This window comes from Bombina bombina, chromosome 8 (assembly GCF_027579735.1).
Source record: "Bombina bombina isolate aBomBom1 chromosome 8, aBomBom1.pri, whole genome shotgun sequence".
Taxonomy (NCBI): Eukaryota; Metazoa; Chordata; class Amphibia; order Anura; family Bombinatoridae; genus Bombina; species Bombina bombina.
Genome location: NC_069506.1, coordinates 158,978,246 through 159,002,019, shown reverse-complemented (window position 1 = coordinate 159,002,019; position 23,774 = coordinate 158,978,246). Strand labels below are relative to the sequence as shown.

Genomic DNA, 23,774 nt, shown 5'->3' with positions numbered 1-23,774 from the left:
TGAACTAAACTTTTCAAAAACTGAACAAGAAACCGAACACCCCATGGGCAAACACTTATCTATGTAATATTCACCATCAAACTTACAACCCATTAAATTAAAACTAACTGGGTTCAAAGGCAATAACCTAAAAGCAGATTCCACATCTATCTTTGCCATCAATGCCCCTTTTCCAAGCCGTTTCACTATTCTTACCGCACTATCAAATGATTGATATTGCACTGAAGAATCCAACTTGTCAATTGCGTCGTTGACTGAATTCCCCCTGGGGTAGGACAGGTGCTGTATCATCCTGTATTTACCCTTCTCTTTCTTGGGAACTACTCCCAGGGGGGACACAATCAAGTCAGCACACGGCTTCTCCTTGAATGGCCCTGCCATTCTCCCCAATTTAACCTCCTTCCTCAATTTTTCCACTAGTACTCCTGGAAATTCTGCTGCAGATTTTAAATTTCTCGCCTGAATAGCCCCTTTAACTTCTGTTTTAACTGGGACCACAAAACCTTCACGCAAACCCTTTGTTAACAAAATCCTTTCCTCTTTCGGCGGGTACATTGCCAATTCCTCAATAATCCTATCTACCCTCAGCGGCGTTTTGGCCATTACCCGCCATTCCTCCTCCGCTACCGTTGCCCCCGTGCCCTCGAAAGGAAAACTTGCTATTGTTATTGGCATTACCCTTCCTACAATCTACTCCTGAGTGCGCTCCGCCACAATGCCTACATACGTGCTTATATTTACATGAATTCCCCCTGTCGCACCTCTTGTCATTAAACGCCCAGCATTCCTTTGCCTCTGTTCTGAATGTTTTCCCTTGCCCCATGGGCCTACCTTGTGCTTCAGGGACCTTCATCAACCTCGTCCACGTATCCAGTATTTTTACCCCAAAATCCTTCCTACCTTTACCTCCCAATTGTATATTTCCTTTCCTAAATTCCCTATCGTAATCCTTCCATGCAAAACCCCCGTATGTGGTGTAGCATTCCGCTATTAAATGCATGTATCTCAGCACCCCTTTCATCTTATCTGGATTGGCCGTTAGAAAACATTCTGCACATATGACCATCCCTTTCACCCATTCTGGGAATGTTTGCCTTGCCTTTCTCCCTCTACCTTCATTAGATTTAACTGCTAAAGCTTCCCTAGTCATTTCAAATACATCCACATACCGTCCTCTCTGTGCTTTCCTAACAACCTTCGCCTTCAAATGTGTGGGAAGGGGTAAGAGCTTGGTCGCTGCTACTTCATCATCTAAATTTACTGCATTATCACTGCTGTCCCCATCCTCGTACCCTTCCTTCACCACCTTATTTTTTTCTTGCTTAGCATACAATTTTCTTACAATTTTCAATATTTTTCTATGCCCCCTCCCATTACGTTTATCATCCTCAAAATCATCATCAGTTGAACTATCTAACGAAGATTCACTACTATCACTATAAAACATTTGCTTACCGTGTTTCTTCTGCTGCGTGTGATGTCCGTCTTGTCCCTCCTTGTCTGTCTCCGCCACCATTCCTTGCGGCGCTGCCATGCTCACCTCGCCCTCTTTGTCCCTTGTTCCGTTGATTGCTTTACCCGCATTGTCCCTCTTCTGTAACATAGTCATATTTTAATTAGTGCCATCCCCCCCCTTTCTTTGATCCTGTTTCAAAGATCTGTGACCTGACCTCCCACTGCTGCGCCCCCTATCCTCTGTATCCTTAACCCTCCTTTCCTCCTCCACCCTCACATATGTATGGCCTTTTGTATCCCTAATCATCATGGGGCGCTCTACGCTATTCTCCTCTAACCTGACCCTTTTTGTGGCCCTGCTGTCCCTCGCCCCTCTTCTGTATACATCACAATATTTTTTTCTTTCTTTAACCCCCCCTACTTCTGCTTTGTCCCTCCCTCTCTTCCCCTGACTCCTCTGATTGTGAGCCTGGACCGCCGAGTCCCCGGCCTGCAGGGCAAGCATTCCCTGATGCTCCCTTGCTTCCTGTTTCCCTGTCTGCCCTCCTGTCTACTCCGCTTGCTGTGCCTTGCTTACTTTCTTTAAGACGCGTCCCCCGCCCGCTCCCAGCTCCCCCTGCTACTATGCGCCTGTTGCCTTTCTCCTCTGTGCTGCGCCTGTAAGCCCCCGCGATGACGTCATCGCGTGATGCACGCCCTGCTGCCGTGCGCATGCGCCCATCTCGCGCACTACCGGAAGAAGAAGGGGAAGAGGGGGGGGAAGGGGAAGAAGGAAGGGGACTGCCGCGCCTATGTCTGGAACTTGAGCCTCCATCTGCTGCCAATGCGCGCTCGTTATGCGCCCGCTCGCGCCCCCGCAACTGCCCGCCCGCCCGGCTGCTGAAACCCATACCATCTGGGCCCACATTACGCAGCTGCGTGTCCTGCCTTGCGCCCTGCCTTGTGCCCACCTTGTAAGCTCTTGCCCGCCCCCGCACTGTAACCGGACTGCCCCCTTGGCCTAAAGGAATCTCTGGACTGCTGGACCGCTCTGACCCACTAAACAGAACCAATTCCCCCATACTCACATCGAAATTGGCCCCTTCCTCTGCCACAGCCCTGCCTCTCATACTCACATTACCATCCTGTCCTCTCGCTCTCTCTGGGGGGTTTACCGCTGCCTTCTGCTGTAATACCGTCTCCTGCTTCTTCTGATTCTCTTCTTGTTTCTGTTCCAGGAACTATCTCTTCTGCGCCCGGATCGCTCTCGTCTTCCAGAGGGTCTCATCATCTGTAAGGAAACGCTTGGGAATCTTCCTGCTTCTGGACGGCATCTTCAACAACTTCTTCTACAACAGCTACACGCAGCTCCTGAAACAAAAAAGGTTAGTACTAAAGCCACTTCCTGCTGTTCCCCCTATATGTACCTTTTCCAACCCCCCTCTTCTATCTCTTGCTCTTCAGTCCCTCCTCTCATTCTTATATTCTACTTCCCTATTTTCTAACCTAACTCCTTCCCCCCCCCCCCTTCTCCCTTCCCCCCTGTCCTTCCAGCCAGGAGCCCAGCCCTTATGCCGATCCGTTCTCATGCAATCCCTGCGCTCTTTTTTATTGAAAATGTCTTCATGTTTCACTGGAGTTGGGGTATGGATTTATACTGTTTATGTGCTGTTTTTTGTTGCAGAAACCTCGGACCAACCAAGCTCCACCCAGGAATGCCGAATCCTGTCCTGAATCTACACCCAAAAACCACCCAAATCCACCAATGTTTGCCAGACTCCACCAACAAATAACAAAACTCCTGAGCAAAAAGGGCTAATTAAAATGCAAAGAAGGTCCACATTGACCTTTAGGTGCGCTTGTGTAGCTCAGAACACATACTATACACAATATAACACATTGACATATGTTTTCCCCATCATTAAGTATTTCTATTCCAGCTGTGTAAAACTATCAAGATATTTAAAGAACACACAGATTCTAATTGTTCTTGTAGCAAATACAGTGAAATGCCACTATATCATGCAATGTGAAAACATTTTGCTGTGACAAATAAAAATGTACACACCTAATATGATGTTAATTTAGTTTACTGTGTAATAATAGTGTGGAAAGAGTTAACTATTACATAACCTTTCTGAACCCTAAAGTGTTCCCCTTTAAGGAGGGCTCCTCCTTTTGTGTTCTCTTACCAAAGTCCCTCCTTTTGAGGGATATGTTCAAGAGCTGCCCCCTTTCTATTCCCATCTCTCAAGCTCCTTGATCAAGGCACACTGTCACCCTCTCATACTGCACAACATTGCTCCGTGTGAGTGCTGCTCTCTGTTTACACCGACTGTGATCTGTCAGTTCTCTGCAGCACTCCTGCTTTTATTGCAGACTCTTTGCTACCTAAAGATCAGTTTTCTCTTTTTTTCCTTGCCAGGTGTTTAGTCTGGTTCTTATAGTAGCATTCCTGGTGTCTTGTGACTGTGGAATTGTCTCTAGCAGGAGCAGAATTACAGAGCTGGATAAGATGGCTCAGGTGTGCACTGGTACAGATGTGGAGCAACCTTTTGTGAAGCCTCTGTTTTGTAGGAAAGGAGCTCTCAGGCAGAAACTAGTGCATGAAGTCAAAAGCCACAAGTTCACGGCCAGATTCTTCAAGCAGCCAACATTCTGCAGTCACTGCACTGACTTCATTTGGTAGGTTGTCATTCTAATAATATTTTTTGTTACTTTTTCCTTGATGCTTCTTAACATTCCTTTACCTTTGCATGCTTTGTTCAGTGCCACATTTCATCTCACCTTACTGTAATAAACAGTTAACAAATGTTTTTTTTATATTGACAGTCTATTCCTGAGTAAATGTCTATATAATTTCACATGCCACTATATAAATTTTTCATTAAATTGTGATAAACTGTTCAACTGAAATAGAATCTACCTCAAAAGTAAACAACACTGCAAATGTTTCATCTAATCCATTTGCATAGCAAATTGTTGCTAATATACATCAAGTAATACCAATATTTTGTTACTATTTAATATATTATTCAACTATAAAGCAAAATGTAATATATTTTTGTTTTCAGCGCCTTTTTGTTTTTTACATTTTGTCGATGCTTAAAGCTGAAAAATGTATCTATGTTGCACTATGCATAATATTTTATTGATAATCTCTGCTATTACTATGTTTTTTTTTAAGATCACAAATTGATATATAATGAAAATGCTCTTAATAATGTGGAATTAGTTTTAATTAAAATAGCAATCCCCCAGCTGCCTATCTATTAAAGAATATATTAAAGAAAATAGGAAATACACTCACAGTAAAATCTAGCTTGCAACGAACAAATTGTAAATTATATAAAAAGGGTATCATTTGTTTTATTTGACCCAGTAGCTTTAGATTAGGCAACTTTGTCACATGCAATAAAATTATATTTTGTTAAACTGCATTTGCACAATTAATGTAAAATATCTGTTCAACCTGTTTTTTGAAATTTCTTATTTAATTAATTAACATACATCATACACATACATGATTGATCCATCCTTTAGGAATAAAACATAGATAGATAGATAGATAGATAGATAGATAGATAGATAGATAGATGGATAGATATAGACAGACAGACAGATAGATGATAGATAGATAGATAGATACATACATACATAGACCATATATGACAGATTAAGATATAGAGAAAATTTAGATAGACAGAAATAGACAGATAGATAGATGATAGATAATATATGACAGATTAAAAAAAAGGACAAAATATAGATAGACAGATAAAGATATAGGCAGACACATAGACAGATAGATAGATAGATAGATAGATAGATAGATAGATAGATAGATAGATGATAGTATATGACAGATTAAAAAATAGAAAAAATATAGAAAGACAGATAAAGATATAGACAGACACATAGATAAATAGATAGATAGATAGATAGATAGATAGATAGATAGACTGTAATAGAAAGATAGATATATAGATTAGATTAGATTAGATATGTATGTTTATAGTTTATCCCATTGGTTAAGCACTACTTTTCCCTTTAATTCACATAACTATAATAGACTCATTTCACAATGATCAGTTTGCCAGGCAACAGCATACCAACAGTGTGGAAACTGAAATCCCTTAGTTACTAATATGATTGCTCCAAGGGGAACTATCATTTTAATTGCTTTTAAAAAATCTGTATTATGTGCAGGGAAAAATGATTAACATAACCTACTTTTTAAGTGAAATTTGTGGTTATTTTTGGTTTTAACTGAGGATGCGTTCACATGTTATAATATTGATTTTTAATGAAATATACAACTACTGCATCTGGAATGTGCATGCCAGGTCAATGTGTTCAGTAACTATATATATATCTAAGGAAAGGTTCCCTTCAATCATGTTATAGCAGACCTGGTAAATTCCTATGTATGCAATTCTTTTGCTTTAATTTAGATCCAAGCAATTACCTTTAAAGATTTCTGCATTGTTCCAGTTGTAACGCACCACAGAATGGGAAAGTGCATAACAAATAAATGTTAAAAATGATATGGCAAAAAGCTACTTACTTAGGCAAATAACTGAAGTGAGAGATTATATTATATATTACAATGCTGTTATGTTTGGCAAATGTGTCATTTTTTTTATTAGCTATCCTATTCAAAAACAAAATTATTCATCAAACTATAAAGTTATTGTAGATTTGTAAAAAAAAAAAAAAAGACAACAAATACTTAGAAATACTGTCATTTTTTTATTAGATCAAATTGTTTGTTCCAATGTTCTTAACAGATAGCCATTCCAATGTAGGAAATAATGATATTCCACTTTATAATGTAATCTATAATGTCTTACATATACATATATTTCAATAATATGTGTTACAACTTTAATAAACTTTGTGTTGAGAAATGTGTTGAAAATGGAATTACAGTGATTAAAGGGACATTGTAGCCAAAACTGAAACACACAAGTAAATCTCAATTTTGAATAAGATCAATCTTTATATGTACTGATGCACACATATTAGGAATGATCCAAAGGTAAAGCATTCCATGTTGCCAATGAGGATAATTGTGTTATTTTAACACAATATGCATCACTGCTACATTTGAGCAGGCACTATGTCTGAATGAAGATGTATAGGGAATACAGGTGTATGCTCTGTGCACTTTCAATGTATGAAGCAGTTATGTAAGCAGAAATGTTACTATTAAACATTGAAACATACTCATGGGCATTCCAATTTTGACTAGAATGTCTCCTAATTATTTAACCCTTGATTTCCAGAAAGGGTTGCTTCTCCAAACATGGGGTACATTTTTTTTTTCTTTTTTTCTTTCTTTCTTTTTTTTTTCTCACTGAAAGTTGTTGAATATTAAAGAAAGTCCAGTAGTTTTTGTGAGTTTTTAGTTTATACATATTTATTTAAATTTAGTTTTAAAACATATCTGGTGTATAGCGTACAGATTTTGCCTTTAGTACTGTAACAAATTATTTCCTGTTTTTTTTCAGTCATCCTAGACATTCAGGAATTTCAATTCATATCCCAAATCTTTTAGTTCTACAATATTTATTTAGGATTGTTTTTTTTTAATCAGCTTTTTATATCATTTTAAATTATATTTAGAAATGAATTAAAATTAAATTGATACTTCACTGGGTGTATTCAGGTTGGTTAACCATTTGACTGCCAGTTTGCATGACAGTGTGTTGCAGGCTCTTTTGGCACTTAAGGGGTTAAGAGTTTTATGAAACAAATCCTGAGTGAATACTTGAATACATACCAGGAAGGAATACACCGTATATCGCATGACATGTTGTGTAAAATGTTATTCTGATCAACTATTATTGCTCTTTTAAAGGGACAGTTTACTTTAAAAATGTTTTCCATTAATGTGTTTCCAATTTCTTTTCAGGATGGGTGGAGGTACCACAGGCTAAATAAACTATTTTAAATGCCAATATAAGGGTAATGGAAATACTTGAAAACAATTTAATTCACTCCAGCAGATAAAGTGTATCATTGGGAACATCATTGGGAGAACATTTTTGAGTAAACTGTCCCTTTAATATAAATTAGACAGTACAAGAACAGACTACAGGCCTAAGATTTTTAAAGAGCCAGTATACAATGTTTACTATATGTATACACAATGCCTGCTATATATTTTAAAAATCCAACCATTTAGTATGCAGGTGAAAATGCTAGTAGTGGTTAAAAAGTGAATGGAGCAAATTTGATATTAGAAGTAAATTATAAAGTTGTTTAAAACTGCATGCTCCATCTGAATCATAAAAGTTTCATTTTAATTTTACTGTGCCTTAATACTTGCTTTTATTTGTCAATTTCTAAATTTGATCTTGACATCCTGACATGGAAAAAATTGCAATATCCATTGTGCCCCTGTAATGTAGCATATTTTAATAAAATCATTGTTTAGTTGTAAGTATATGTATGCAACAAATAAATATATTTACAAAACTATTAGTAAAACGGAAAAGCACAGTTGTGCTGATTTTTGCTTATTCTCTTTTAACTAGTATATTGACACAGCATTAAAGGGACCTGAAGTGATTCATTTAAAGGGACACTGTACCCAAAATTTTTCTTTTGTGATTCAGATTGAGCATGAAATTTTAAGCAACTTTCTAATTTACTCCTATTATCAAATTTTCTTCATTCTCTTGGTATCTTTTTTTGAAATGCAAGAATGTAAGTTTAGATGCCGGCCCATTTTTGGTGAACAACCTGGGTTGTCCTTGCTGATTGGTGGATAAATTCATCCACCAATAAAAAAGTGCTGTCCAGAGTACTGAAACCAAAAAAAAGCTTAGATGCCTTCTTTTTCAAATAATGATAGCAAGAGAACGAAGAAAAATTGATAATAGGAGTAAATTAGAAAGTTGCTTAAAATTGTATGCTCTTTCTGAATTACAAAAGAAAAAATTTGGTTTCAGTGTCAATTCAAATTCCATTTAAAGGTCAATATAAAAAGTTTAAATTGGAGAGGATAGTTGAAGGAAATGCAGGTTTTTGCCAAAAGGGACTACATAAGATGAATTAAACGTGGGCTAAATGAGGTTGATAGCAGCGGTGTGGATGTGTTACAGTAGGGGGGAGGTTTGTTAGGAGGGTACTAATTTGAGGACATTATAAGTGTCAGTGTTATTGAAAATGATAGAGTAAATTAAGGTTTGTAATATTTTTTGGAGAGGAATGTGGAAGTTTTACAATGTTCTACAATATTGCTTTGGCAGCGTGAATATAAGGAATGAAATGAGAGTCTTCAGTCATGGGTATAAATTCAATAAGTCTCTTTTGTGAGACTAATATCTCAAGGGAAAAACTTGCTGCTAAATCACAACTGAAATATATTTAATTATCATTCACCTTTAGGGGCATAGATTGAGCTTCAATGGGCAGGATTACTGGCATTGCAAAAGCTATTTCTGAACATTACAGAAAAAAGATTTTTTTTTTCTATAAAACGGTCTCATTTAACCTATGCAAAAAAAAGGAATACTTTAAAACTGTAAAAGAGAAATAAAAGGTATATACAAGCAAGATAACCTAGTGTGCTTAGAAATAGCAAGAGACACTTCACAGGGAATACTTCACAGGGGCAATAATGTTTTATTAAATACCACAAACCTTTAAATTAACTGTTTTGGAAGTGTGATTTCTGAGCATTGCCTTTGTAATTACTGTTGCCAGCTGTTCATTTTGGTGTTTGAAATATCATATTATTTGGCACCACACACAACTATAGTAATTAATGGTAGGAACACCTACTAAGGAAACTGTTGTACATATACTTGAATCAATGCTTAATGAATTTCAAACATGATGTCAGCTTTACAATGAGGTCGCTTAGCAACCTCTCAAGCGTCTATAACACCAGCCCATAGACTTCAAGTCAATAGGCCTGAAAATAGATTCAACTCTTGCAATGCCAATGGTTAGGAAGATGGTTGACTGGGAAAATAAAACACAGATAAGGGGGCAGACAATTATTGAACTTTCAGATGTTAATATGTAGGTAGATGTTTGGCAGCTAGAAAGATATGGTCAAAAACGTGGGGAAGAAGGGTGTCCTATTAGATTGTTGGCAAATAAATGGCAACATTCAAAATAGTGTAGGTAACATGTTTCACCGCCTGTGTTGCGCTGCTCCTTAAGGCACCGTTTACAATAGACAAAGAAGCTAAGCAAAAATTGGTAGCCACATCACTTTAATCCTATACTTGCTTACTGCTTTGCATGCAAATGTGTGCCCAATATTCAGGTGCTGCAACAATTTAAATGTGATATTGAATTGTTGAAAACTAGTAAACTACACCACTACTGTAAACAAACACAGAAGTCAAAATTAGGGACAGTTTACACCAGAATTTTTGTTGTTTAAAAAGATAGATAATCCCTTTATTACCCATTCCCCAGATTTGCATAACCAACACAGTTATATTAATATACTTTTTATCTCTGTGATTATCTTGTATCTAAGCTTCTGCAGACTGCCCCCTTATTTCAGTTCTTTAGAGAGACTTGTATTTTAGCCAATTAGTGCTGACTCATAAATAACTCCACGTGAGCACAATGTTATCTATATACACACAGGAACTAGCACTGTCTCACTATGAAAACTGTCAAAATGCACTGAGATAAGAAGCGGCCTTCAAGGTCTTATACATTAGCATATGGGCCTACCTAGGTTTAGTTTTTAACAAAGTATACCAAGAGAACAAAGCAACTTTGATAATAAAAGTAAATCAGAAAGTTTTATAAAATTGATTGCTTTATCTGAATCATGAGAGTTTAATTTTGACTTGACTGTAATTTTAAACATTAATAAATGAAATAGACTGTACAGTTTAAAAAATACAATTTACTTCTGCTATTAAAGGGACATGCCACCCACATTTTTTCTTTTATGATTTAGAAAGAGAATGCAATTTTAAACATCTTTCTAATTTACTTATTATATCTAATTTGTTTTATTCTCTTGATATTCTTTGATGAAAAGCATATCTAGATATGCTCACTAGCTGCTGATTGGTTGCTGCACATAGAAGCCTTGTGTGATTGGCTCACCATGTTCATTGCTTTTTCTTCAACTAAGGATATTTAAAAAATGAAGCAAAATAAATAATGGAAGTAAATTGTAATGTTATTTAAATTTCTATTCTACATCTGAATCATGAAAGAAAGATTTTGGGGTTTAGTGGCCCTTTAAAGTTACATTTTCTATTTGTAAAAGCTTAGTTCCTTTACATTAGAGCATATTGAGTTAGCCTTAGAGTGCAAACACTGCTTCCATATAGTGCTCATCACACTTGCACACTCATGAGGCTACCTAGGTATGCTGTCACGAAAGGAGCTACGTTTCAATAAAGGATACAAAGAGTAACATTTACTTAAAAGGAAAATTAAATCCAAAAAAGTCAATTTTGTGAATCAGACATGGCATAACATTTTAAAAAGGTTTCCAGTTTACTTCTATTATCAAATATGCTTCATTACGATGTTATTCTTTATTGAACGGATACCTAGGTAGGTGACTGGAGCCATATAGTGTTCCAGACACATGCATGCTCCTTAGCTTATGTCCCTGTATTTCAACAAAAGATACCAAGAGAATGCAGAAAAAGTAATAATAAAAGTAAATTAGAAAGTTGCTTGCAATCGAATGCTCTATCTGGTTCATAAAAGCAATAAATTGGGTTTATGTCCTTTTAATAACAGAAGTAAAGTAAACAGTTTGTAAAATTGCATAATCTGATTTTTTAATTAAGTTTAATTATAACATCACTGCTCTTTTAACATAGGTGACTGAACTGGTTCAGTGCTAAACTAGTTATGAAAGAAATGTTAAGATTGCAAAAAAATATTTAATGTAATAATACATATTTACCCCCCTCAAACTCCTTGGGACTACCCCATCAAGGTCATCATTCCAAAACAAATGCTAACTTGAATTGACATCATGTCACCTCCAGTCTAGAGAAATAGGTTGTCATGGGAACCTTGCTAAACCAGCTACCAAACAACAGGTTGTCATAGAAACAGTATAATTTATCTTACAACTCTACAGTAGTATACTGGGCACCTGTAGCTAACCGAACACTAACTACTATGCATTATAATTAAAATACTCCAGGTGTGAATAAGTACACAACAACATAAATATCAAATGCAGCTAAGCAGACCATAGTGATGCTGATTGAGGAAGTACTGATCATACTAATATGATCATTGAAATTCCAAAACATCCTTAGTCATAGGTAAAAGGACACTAAAGTCAAAATTATGTCCCAATTTAATTCCATTATTGAATTGTGCACATTCTTTTTATATGCACACTTTCTGAGGAACCAGCTTCTACTGAGCATGTGCACAAGTGTATATATATACTAGTCTGTGATTGGCTTGATGGCTGTCACATGATATGGGGCTGGAAAATGGAGAAGAAAATAAATTTATCAGAAAAAGAAATCTACTGCTTATTTGAAATTTAGAGTAAGTGCTATTGCATTGTGTTTTTGTTATGCACTTGTTAATTATGCAATTCTACTGTATTTAATGGTCCTTTAAGTAGCTTGTGCTTCTTAAAATTAAAAGTCAAATTATATAGAAAGTCAAATTTTATGGAGAATCCAATATTCCTTACACTGTATTAAATAATAATAATAATTTATTTATACTTTCTAATAATAATATGCATGTTTTAGAATGGCTATTCTAATATATTGGCATGGGGGTCATAGAATTGCATAGTAAGAGAAAGTGCTTTTAAAGCTATTTTCTTTGACAAAACAATGAAGTGATGTTAGCAGGTTACAAACTGGAGCTCTTTATTGGAAGTGAATTAACCACTTTCAGGTGGTGTTTTTTTTTTCATTAAAGGGATACTAAATCCAAAAATGTTATTTTCATGATTCAAATAGAGCATGCAATTTTAAGCAACTTTCAAATTTACTCCTATTATAAATTTTTCTCCGTTCTCTTGCTATCTTTATTTTAAAAGCAGGAATGTAAAGCTTAGGACCAGCTCATATTTGGTTCAGAACCTGGTTTACGCTTGCTTAATGGTTGGCTGAATGTAGTCACCAATAAGCAAGCGCTATCCAGGGTGCTGAACCTTAAATGGGCCGGCTTGTAAGCTTTATATTCCTGCTTTTTAAATAAAGATAGCAAGAGAACGGAGAAAATTGATAATAGGAGTAAAGTAGAAAGTGGCTTAAAATTGCATGCTCTATCTGAATCATGAAAGAAAAAATGTGGGTTTTGTATCCCTTCAAGACTATGTTGATGGGGGTTGTTAGAGGTTAGGTGGTGGTATAAAGATGTGTTCTTATGCTTTAGGTTTTACAGGTTGCTTTTATTTAAAAGCTCCATTTCCCGTTCCATTACTAAACCAAGAAGAAGCAATAATGGGCCAGATTACAAGTGGAGCACTAAGTAAGGCTTGCATGCAAATTATATTAGAGTTCCACTTTGTAATACCAGCACATTAAGGGCTTAACGACCAGCGCTGTAAGGGGTTAATGAAACATTTGGCCTCACTCCATTTGATAACAATAGAGCAGTGGCTAAGGGCTTTATGATCAAAACCTCCCTGGCATGGAGAGAAATCACACAAAATTATCTGTGTTATTTTAAGCACTATATTATACTGTAAGCACATTTCCTTTGCATGAAGAACCTTGGAGAGTCATTGGACCCCTAGTGATAGACCTTACAGAGATAGTAAACCCATTTTCCCCCATTTTTTAAAACATCATATCCAATTGTTAAAATCACTAAATTAGCCATTTTTTTTAAATTTACATGAAAATTGCAGTAGAAAATATATATTCTTCCAAACCCTTCTTTTCAGTCATTATGCAGCCAAATTAATGAGTTCTACCTAGGTAGAACTAAGATGGCGTCACACATGCGCATTTACACAAACGTTTTGCAACGCATGGGCATATCAGACTCCTGGTGTTTCAGTCGCTGCGTCATCAACAACTTTTCGAATACTGACGAAGAGTCGCGTGACCTGAGATTAACAATGCATTGCTCATGCGAGTGGCCACACATAAAAATGTGCATGCCTAGATTGAGGAGAGGAGTTAATTAAAATATTGCAATTAGCTGATCATTGCTGAAGCGCCATTGGAGGAAGTGAGGGAATGTATTATCTGTAACTCCAGCCTACATTTATAGGCGGTCGTTACAGCCGTTTACAGGGGAACTAAAATATGATTTTATTAAACATTAAGGACCAGATTACGAGTGGCGCGTTAACAGTTACCCGTGAGCAATAAGAGGTGTATCAGGGATGTTTGAGCCTGTCCGTTTTTCCACTCGTATTACAAGTTGATTTATGCTAGAATGATTACCGCATCCTCAGAGCTCTGGTTAACTGTTTTGCAAAACAAAAAAGTCTCACAAGTCTCACAAAACAAATAAAAAATACATTGAAAAGTACAGTTACACTCATAATAACACTATCTAAGAAAAAGTATTTTTAAAAAATTGACAAAAAAAGTTATAAAGGCTCAAAGATATTAGGTCTCAGGTGTTAGAAAGAAATAAAACAGGCAAATGGATTTAAAATAGATATACATATACAGGTCTACAGTATATATATATATATATATATATATATATATAAGTTTACATGTGTGTAAATATGTATTTATATGTGTATATATGTATTTACAGACATATAGACACATATAAAGACATAAATACATATGTATACATTTATAGACATACTGTATATAAGTGCATTGGAGCCCTTTGCAGTCAAGTAGAAGAAAACATGTAAAAGCATATTTATACAATATTCATATTAAATAAAGGTTTTAACTATGTATTTACTGTAAAAATATTAAAATTTAATTGTTCTGCACATAGCAGTATATGTTCTAAGTATTTCTAAACAGATATTCCTATTTAGATTTGTATATATCTATACCTATATATAATCATCTATATCTATAGGTATCGATATATATTGTACCAAAAAAAACATAAAATAAATGTAAAAATATGTATTTATGAATAAATAGAACATATTCTGCTAAGTGCAAAACATTGGAATGTGAAATATTAATATTTTCATGTCTGGTTAGTACACATGAGAATATGCAATCGGGTTTCCGTACAAGTAGGCTGTTAAAACGTTTTCCCCACTTTTTTTACTCCATTGACTTCTATGGGGGAATACGATATCGCTCACGCAATATACTAAGTTTGGCTTTTTATGCGTGTCGGGTATAATAGGTTTTTTAATAGGTTTTAATCTATGAAACCTTAACTAAGTGATTGTGTATTTTTTAGAATGCTGCAAAAGTAAAGATTTCTAACCCTATAATATCCTAGATCAGTCATCATAATTATTATTATCAGGTATTTGTAGAGCGCCAACGGATTCCGCAGCGCTGTAAACATAGTCGGTATACAGGATAGCTTTTGTAGGGATCAAGTGGGTAGAGGGCCCTGCAGAGAGTTTCACTGTTGTAGTCGGCTCTTATGAAGGCGATCTGCAAACAGCTGGGCTCGTAGGCTTACATTCTACAGGGTTTAAGGGGAAAGCAATGGAGTTAGGGAAGGTTAGTGTTGGTTGTAAGTATCCCTGAATAGTAGAGTTTTTAGGGAGCACTTGAAGCTGTTAAAACTAGGGGAGAGTCTTGTGGAGCAAGGCAGGGAGTTCCACAAGATAGGGGCCAGTCTGGAGAAGTCATGTAAACGGGAATGTGAGGAAGTAACAATAGAGGAGGAGAGGGGGAGATCCTGAGCTGATCGAAGGGGACGGGAGGGAGAGTATCTGGAGACAAGTTCTGAAATGTAGGGGGGAGCAGTGCAGTTGAGAGCTTTGTATGTCAGAGTGAGGATTTTGTGTTTAATCCTAGAGGCAAGAGGAAGCCAGCTGAAGGTATTGGCAGAGGGGTGCAGCAGATGAAGAGCGACGAGTAAGGAAGATGAGCCTGGCAGAGGCATTCATAATGTTTTGTAAAGGAATTATGTGGCAGCTAGGTAGACCAGAGAGGACGGAGTTGCAATAGTCGAGGCGGGAAATTATGAGAGAGTGGATTAAAATCTTAGTTGTATCTTGTGTAAGGAAATGTCTAATTTTAGAGATTTTTTTAAGGTGGAAGCGGCAGGCTTTAGCCAAGGACTGAATGTGAGGAGTGAAGGAAAGATCTGAGTCAAGTGTGACCCCAAGACATCGGGCATATGGGGTAGGAGTAATGATGGAATTATCAACAGTTATAGAAATGTTGGGGGTGGAGACATTGGAAGAAGGGGGAAAAATAAGGAGTTCAGTTTTGGAGAGATTTAGCTTAAGGTAGTGAGAGGACATCCAAGATGAGATATGAGAAAGACAGTTAGTGACACGGGATGACGTGTAGATTGAAAAGAGAAGGGGACCAAGGACAGAGCCTTGAGGTACCCCAACAGAAAGTGGTAACGGGGCAGAGGATGCTCCGGAGAAGGCTACACTAAATGTATGGTTAGTCAGATAGGAAGAGAACCATGAGAGAGCTGTGTCGCAGATGCCAAAGGATTGGAGGGTTTGGAGCAGAAGTGGGTGGTCAACAGTGTCAAAGGCTGCAGACAGGTCAAGGAGGATAAGCAGAGAGAAGTGGCCTTTGGATTTTGCTGTAAGCAGGTCATTGGTAACCTTGACAATTGCTGTCTCTGTAGAGTGATGGGGAGGAAATCCAGATTGCAGTGGGTCAAGAAGAGAGTTTAGTGTAAGGAAATAGGATAGACGTGCGTATACTAGCTTTTCGAGGAGCTTTGAGGCAAGAGGGAGTAGGGTAATAGGGCGGTAGTTGGATGGGGAGGTTGGATCGAGGGAAGTTTTTTTGAGGATAGGTGTGACCAGTGCATGTTTTAGAGATGAGGGAAATATACCAGTGCTGAGGGAGAGGTTGAAAATGTGTGTGAGTATGGGGGTGAGGGTAGAAGAGTGGGAGGGGAGTAGCTGTGAGGGGATGAGGTCGAGGGGACAGGTAGTGAGGTAGTATAAGGGCAGAAACTTCATCCTCGTTAACAGGGGCAAAAGAGCTGCATTTTTTAATATTTGGGTTTTGGATGATTGCAAGCTTTTGAGGGGGTGGGAGATTGGTAGTATGTTGAGAGCTGATTTCACTTCTGATGGAGTCAATTTTGTTATTGAAGTGGCTGGCAAAATCTTGAGCTGAGAGAGAGGTTGTATTAGGAGGTAGGGGTGGGTGGAGAAGAGTATTGAATGTGGAGAACATACGTTTTGGGTTAGAGGAAAGAGTAGAGATGAGATTAGAGAAGTATTGTTGCTTATAATTGACCGGTTAAAAAAAAAAAAGTGCTGCTTCCGCTACCATTTGAAAGCAACAAATATTACTGTCTATTGGAGATGTCAATCAGCTTTTAGGCAGAAAAACAATATGTGGGGGAGCAAAAAACAAACAACGAGTTAACCCAACACAGTTAGTGTGAAACCATGACCCCTCCTTACTGAAGTTCACCATATCAGGTACTCTGCAAATTAGTTTTCAAATTATACAGTGAAAGGACATTTAGTTAAACACATAATCTGCTTTATATTAATAAACATTGTATTTTATGATTATACAACGTTTGTGGGTAATGCTTACTTTTTGGCAATTGATAAGATATGGTACAAGACTGTGAAGACCACAAGATGGTTGTGTGATTTTCAATTTCCCTCAAAGCTAGTAATAATACTATGGATTGAAAGGGACATATATGTGGAATCACCAACCAGTGTTTATCTTCCTATAGTGCCCTACTGCTTGAGCCTACCTAGGTATGCTTTTAAACAAAGGATAGCAAGAGAATGAACCAGATTACATAATAGAAGTGCATTGGATTGTTGTTTAAATTTGCATGCTCAATTTGATTAATTAAATAAAAATTCTGTGTTTCATGTCCCTCTAGGTTAAAAGAAATGTAAAATATGTGTTGCACAAGTTTGTTAACAAAGATTAGTTTCACATACAAGCTTAGATTATTTTATGCTTTGCATCTGGATAACTAGATCATACTGACAAACATTTCAAAAAATTAGACCCTGTCTCACTAAAATATGGGCACCCCTGGTATAAAACATTTCATAGCAATCATGTTCTACTTCTGCAGAGCTTAGATATGAATATTTGTGTAGCTATTTATACTGTGCACAGGGTGTTTTCTTTCTAATTAAACATTATTTACATTATTTTACATTAGAGAAAAAAAAGATGAAATTCTGTTTTATAGGGTAATTTAGAGTGAAAGAGAAAAAATATCTCTAAGAGGAAAAAAAAAAAAGAATTAAATTAATCAGAAATTAAGATAACAAGTGAAATGAGACTTGGAATGGATGAGATAACAACAGATTAGAATCTTGTTAAATATGACATTTACATTACAGAAAAAGCAACTTCTTCAGATCCCATGCAAACAAGATGAGAGATAAAACAAGGATACAAATCTGCTAATAATATGTATTTACAGAATGTGTGACAGTATGTATAGAAGTTGAAGAGAACCTCTCAAGGGGGAGACTTGACAGCAGAGCAGAGCGTTAGAAGCTAAAACATGACAGTTGTTCTCTATTTCCAATCTGCTGATTTAATTTTTTTTTCTCCAATAAAATTGGAGACTCCTAATATTCTCACTACAGTAGGAAATATATCAGATTAGTCACGGGGAATATACATTTTTTTATTTAAACCCTACGGAAGGTGTAAATTGGCATATTAGTGGGTCTGAATTTAACAGCATTTAATTATTTTATATATTATTTATGTAAAGCAAATTGTACTCAAAATGGTTATATATATATATATATATATATATATATATATATATATATATATATATATATATATATATATATATATATATATATATATATATATATAAAGACAGTATTTAAAGGGATAGAAAGGTCAAAACTGAAATGTGCATAGATGCGTTTTAGTTTTAAAGAGGCATTTTTGCAATATACTTCTACTAGCTTCTAGTAAATGTTATTACTGTTAGCAGAATATGCACGTATACTGTGAAGGACAGTGCACCAGCAGTGGTTTTTATGACACAAACTAAGGGCCCAATGAAAAAACAAGATTGTGCAAGAGATGAAAAACCTCATTGACACACACAGGGACAAACCTCATGGAATTATCTAAAAAAAGGGCTGTCCCTTTTGCCACCTTTTAGTTTGTGAGAAAAAACTGTGAGATCTAAAGGGGAAAGTGTTTAAATAATTATACCTGAAGGAAAAATGTCAGCTGCGTCCATGAAACGCCTCTGTTACGCCCCCTAGCAAAGGTAGGGAAACTTATTTAACAATAAAAAAACAATTCTTTTACATTTCATATTCTAAATATGAATTTCAGTGTCTTTTGCATGTGCGGTGTAGTTTTATTACGATTTGTACACCTTAAATGTTTTTTTTTCCTGCATAATTTCAATATCAATTTTAATTTTCCATGAAATACAATTTTTCATTTATTTGTTTTATACATTTATTAAATAACAATTTTTTTTATGAGTCCTAAAAATAAAAAAAAATTTCTTCATATTTTTTTTTCAATAATTAATTTTATACATTGTTCTTTCATAAAGGTGGTGAGAGTCCATGGTTCAATACTCCTGGGAATTATACTCCTTGCCGCTAGGAGGAGGCAAAGATCCTAAAACACCAAGAGCACTAAAAAACCCTCCCACCTTATTGGAAACTAGTCTTGTCTTTGTCTTCTCAGGAGGAAGGTAAAGAAGGGAGGTGCTGGAGGTGTTTGTGAGAAGGGTGCTCAAACTGATTAGAGGCCCAGTTTTCCCCTCAGAGAGCTACTGTTTAAAAAGATGGATGTCTTTGGGGTATGGGAGTTAGTCCCAGGCCTGACCACATGTGTCGATGGGGCTGGTCCCTAGCTTCCTCCTGTTGGTTCAACGTTATACTTTATACATTTAGATCCTCTGCTTTCATGCATACAGCATTAGACGGGATATCTACTTGAAGCAGTTCCTGCTGCTTATGGTAAGTCCAGTAGTATCGGTGCCTATCAGTTAAGTGTGGAGGTTGTTGTTGTGGCACCTGCTTACCCTGCAGGCTATTAGTAGGTACTCACTTGTGGGTATATCACAGCCTGGGGACTATTATGTCAGACATTTTAGGATTGGGCATATAAGTACTTTATTTCACCTTATTATAGGCCTTGAGGTGCGTTAAGTATTTATTATAGCGCGTGTTAACATCTTCTTTCAAACCTATTTTTTGTTAGCACTCGTTAGCTTATTTGTAGGCTTCAGTTAGTTCACGCTTCGGCTTCTTGTCTGTTTTTTGTTCGTGCTTGGTTAGCACTCATCAACAGTCTCTCTTGTTTAGCACGCATGACACATGTCAACATTTATTTTGCGCTTTTATTAAGAGCGTGTCGCCTTATGCATGTGTTTTTATCTATATGATCATCCTGCATGCACCAGTAGATTTCCTATTTGACGTTTCTGTGTCTTTTTTAGAACGCTTATTTTTTTGCGCACTTAGTCTTCGTCATCTGTATGTTCAATTGTTAGCGGGTTAGCACTCATTCAATGCTGTATGAATATTTAATGCTACAGGAGTTTGCTTAAGCCTCTGGTAAGGGGATAAGATTTAATTACTTCCAAGAGCTGCTTTATTTGGGTATAAGGTTGCTTTATTTACCATATCTGTATTTATATGTTTAAATCATTAACTTTATTTTAGTTTTTATCTTGATTTTCTCATTACCAGCCTGTTATTTTCCTTTTCATTATGGAGCATTTTGATCCTCTCTGCTCTTCTGTTATAACTAGTATGTTTTTTTTTGCGAGTCCTATTATAATCCATTCATCACCTTCACATAGTTAGAAGCAGGTAATACCCCTTTATGAGACACCCTGATTTCAAGGTAAAAACTGCCTTTATAGAATTAGGACAGGGTCTTCTTAGTATTGGATAGATTTCTTAGAAAATCTTACAAGCCCAGATAGTTTTAAATCATCGGGCCATAAGTATTCACTGGTGCAATACACTACACACCACTGCCAGCTTCCTGCGCACGGAGGGTGTTTGAATCCTGATGCTCTAGTCACACTTACCATATGTGCATATGCCACTGAAACAGTAATAACTTTTACTAGAAGAATTTTTGCTAATGCAAGTATATTGCAAAAATGCTTCGATTCAAAAATGTAAATGCACCAACGCGCATTTCACATATGATTTTCCATCACTGTAAAAACATTGAACTTATTTTTTTTTACTGAAAAAGGGTAACGTTAAAGTTGTTTCAATTTAGAATGAAACTATCATAGTGGGATTGGCTGTGTATTAAGTACCAGATGTGTCTACAGACTAAAACTATTGTTTTGGATGCATCACTTATGACAAACATTTATTTGTTTTGTCATATTTGTTAATAGGGTTGTTCAGAACTAATTTGTTAATGAAAATCCGTTCATCTGGAGGAGAGCAGGAGAGGAATAGCTTGACTTAAACATAAATAAAGTTTAAAAATTAACAAATGTTACTGCTGCAAGCGAGCAGCAGCAAAATGATTTTTTTTTTAAAATGTATTGTTTTTAATAGGTTCAGGGTCATTAAGAACAAACGTGAAGCTTGCAACTATCAAGGATATTGTTAAATCATAATTGAAAATGTAAAGCCTTCCAAGCTGCAGAGAAGCCTTTCCAATTTACATATATTATTAAATGTTCTTAGTTTTCTTGTTTTCCTTTGTTTAAAAGCAGGAAGTAAGTTCAGGAGTGTGTCTGAAGCACAGTACGGCAGCAGTTTTGCCACAATGTTATACATTAACAAGACCACTAGATGGCAGCACTATTTCCTGTCATGTAATGCACACTACTTATCTAGATATCTCTTCAACAAAGAATAGCATGAGAATGAAACAATGTTGATAATAGAAGTACAGTGGAAACTTTTGTAAAAATGTATTCTAAATCTGAATCATGAAAGAAAATTTTTGGGTTTCATGTCCCTTTAAATGTACATGGAAATTAAAACTAAATGGGCACAGAAGTCAGATTTGTATAAAGTGAACAAATATAATGAAAAAATTCACCTTTAATATCAAATGTAGAAATTTCTCTTTTGCAATACCAAAAAAAGGGAACTAGAACAGCGCTAAAGAAGCAAACATACAAACCAGCAGAGACAGAAATACTCTATAGTACACTTTCAAACTGTATTTAACACTCAAATATTTATTTGTTAAAGCACACACTAAAATTGATGTTGTTAAAATGATTTAAGTTAAAATGTGACCGGTCACACATAAAAACTGCAGTTTATAGAATATATAAAAAGGTATAATGTTCAATGTCCACATATGAATGTATGCAAAAAAACATCTTGAAATATATAGAAACACCTTCAAAGTAGAAGCCACCTTCAAAGAAAAAAGCCACCTTTAAAGGGACAGTCAAGTCCAAAAATAACTTTCATGATTCAAATAGGGAATGTAATTTTAAACAACTTTCCAATTTACTTGTATCACCAATTTTGCTTTGTTCTCTTGATATCTTAGTTGAAAGCTAAACTTGGGAGGTTCATATGCTAATTTCTTAGACCTTGAAGGTCGCCTTTGCATTTGACACTTTTTCACCACTAGAGTGTGTTGTTGTGTTTCATATATTTAACATTGAGCTTGTGCACGTGAATTTACCGAGGAGAGAGCATTGATTGGCTAAAATGCAATTCTGTCAAAAGAATTGAAATCTGCAGAGGCTTAGATACAAGGTAATCACAGAGGTAAAAAGTGTATTAATATTAATAATGTATTAAATATAACTGTATTGGTTATGCAAAACTGGGGAATGGGTAATTAAGGGATTATCTATCTTTAAAAAAAAGAGTTTTAAAAGTAAAAGTTTTGGTATCTAAACTTATTATACCAGATACTGGGAATCAGATAGTGACTGATATTGTGTCCATTTCAAACACAGTCTTTATACGGTTCCTGATTCCTTTTTCTATGTATACCTTATGTTCAGGAATCTTCTCCTCAGTCCCACAGTAAGCTTAAATTGTGTGTGCTTACCTGGACACCACAATTGCGGTTGGAGCAGGGGCGTATTTCCAAAAGGAACCTCTTCTCAAAGTTGCCAGGCTCTACGCCGAGAAAACAGCTGATGGCAAAATGACAAACACTTCCACGTCACGTGTTCTGAAGCTGCCAATCTCTGCTTTCAAAAAACGGCTTCTGCAATACATCCTCATGGGGTGAAAACAATAATCTCTCTGCGCAGAGAAAATTTACAAGGATGTTCTTGCCTTGTCCTTTACAGATTCCTTACTCCCATCAACGCGTTTCACCTCCTTTCAAGGCTTTTTCAAGATGAGTAATGGATATCTGATAATTCCTTAAATACCCCTCCTTTGGCAGTCAATTGGTCAATCCTCCCATATGGTTTCATTTAAGGTGGACTATTATTCCTTATTTTGGGCATTTATACCAGACCTCAGAGATGTCTTACCTTAAAAGTATACTTTGGCACAATCATTTATGTATCTGTTCTCTATGACAAACATACCACTAGATTTAGAGTTCTGCGGCCAAAGGGGTGCGTTAGCTACGCGTGCTTTTTTTTCCCCCGCACCTTTTAAATACCGCTGGTATTTAGAGTTCACAGAAGGGCTGTGTTAGGCTCAAAAAAGGGAGCGTACAGGCATATTTACCGCCACTGCAACTCTAAATACCAGCGGTGCTTACGGACGTGGCCAGCTTCAAAAACGTGCTCGTGCACGATTCCCCCATAGGAAACAATGGGGCAGTTTGAGCTGAAAAAAAACTAACACCTGCAAAAAAGCAGCGTTCAGCTCCTAACGCAGCCCCATTGTTTCCGATGGGGAAACAGTTTCTAAGTCTGCACCTAACACCCTAACATGAACCCCGAGTCTAAACACCCCTAACCTTACACTTATTAACCACTAATCTGTCGCCCCCGCTATCGCTGACCCCTGCATATATTTTAACCCCTAATCTGCCGCTCCGTACACCGCCGCAACCTACGTTATCCCTATGTACCCCTAATCTGCTGCCCCTAACAACGCTGACCCCTATATTATATTTATTAACCCCTAATCTGCCGCCCCCAACGTCGTCGCCACCTACCTACAATTATTAACCCCTAATCTTCCGACCAGACCTCACCGCTACTATAATAAAGTTATTAACCCCTAATCTGCCTCACTCCCGCCTCAATAACCCTATAATAAATAGTATTAACCCCTAATCTGCCCTCCCTAACATCACCGACACCTAACTTCAAGTATTAACCCCTAATCTGCCGACCGGACCTCACCGCTACTC

At 36.5% G+C, this 23,774-nt stretch overlaps 1 protein-coding gene across 1 annotated transcript in view; it reads left to right on the top strand.

Annotated features, from left to right (window-relative positions):
- Window positions 1-3,949: 3,949 nt before the first annotated feature.
- PRKCG (protein kinase C gamma) overlaps window positions 3,950-23,774 on the top strand; it is a 711,210-nt gene continuing 691,385 nt past the window's right edge. The window contains exon 1 of the mRNA XM_053690662.1: window positions 3,950-4,119. Within this exon, the coding sequence (XP_053546637.1) occupies window positions 3,950-4,119 (170 nt within the window). The remainder of the gene's footprint in view (window positions 4,120-23,774) is intronic.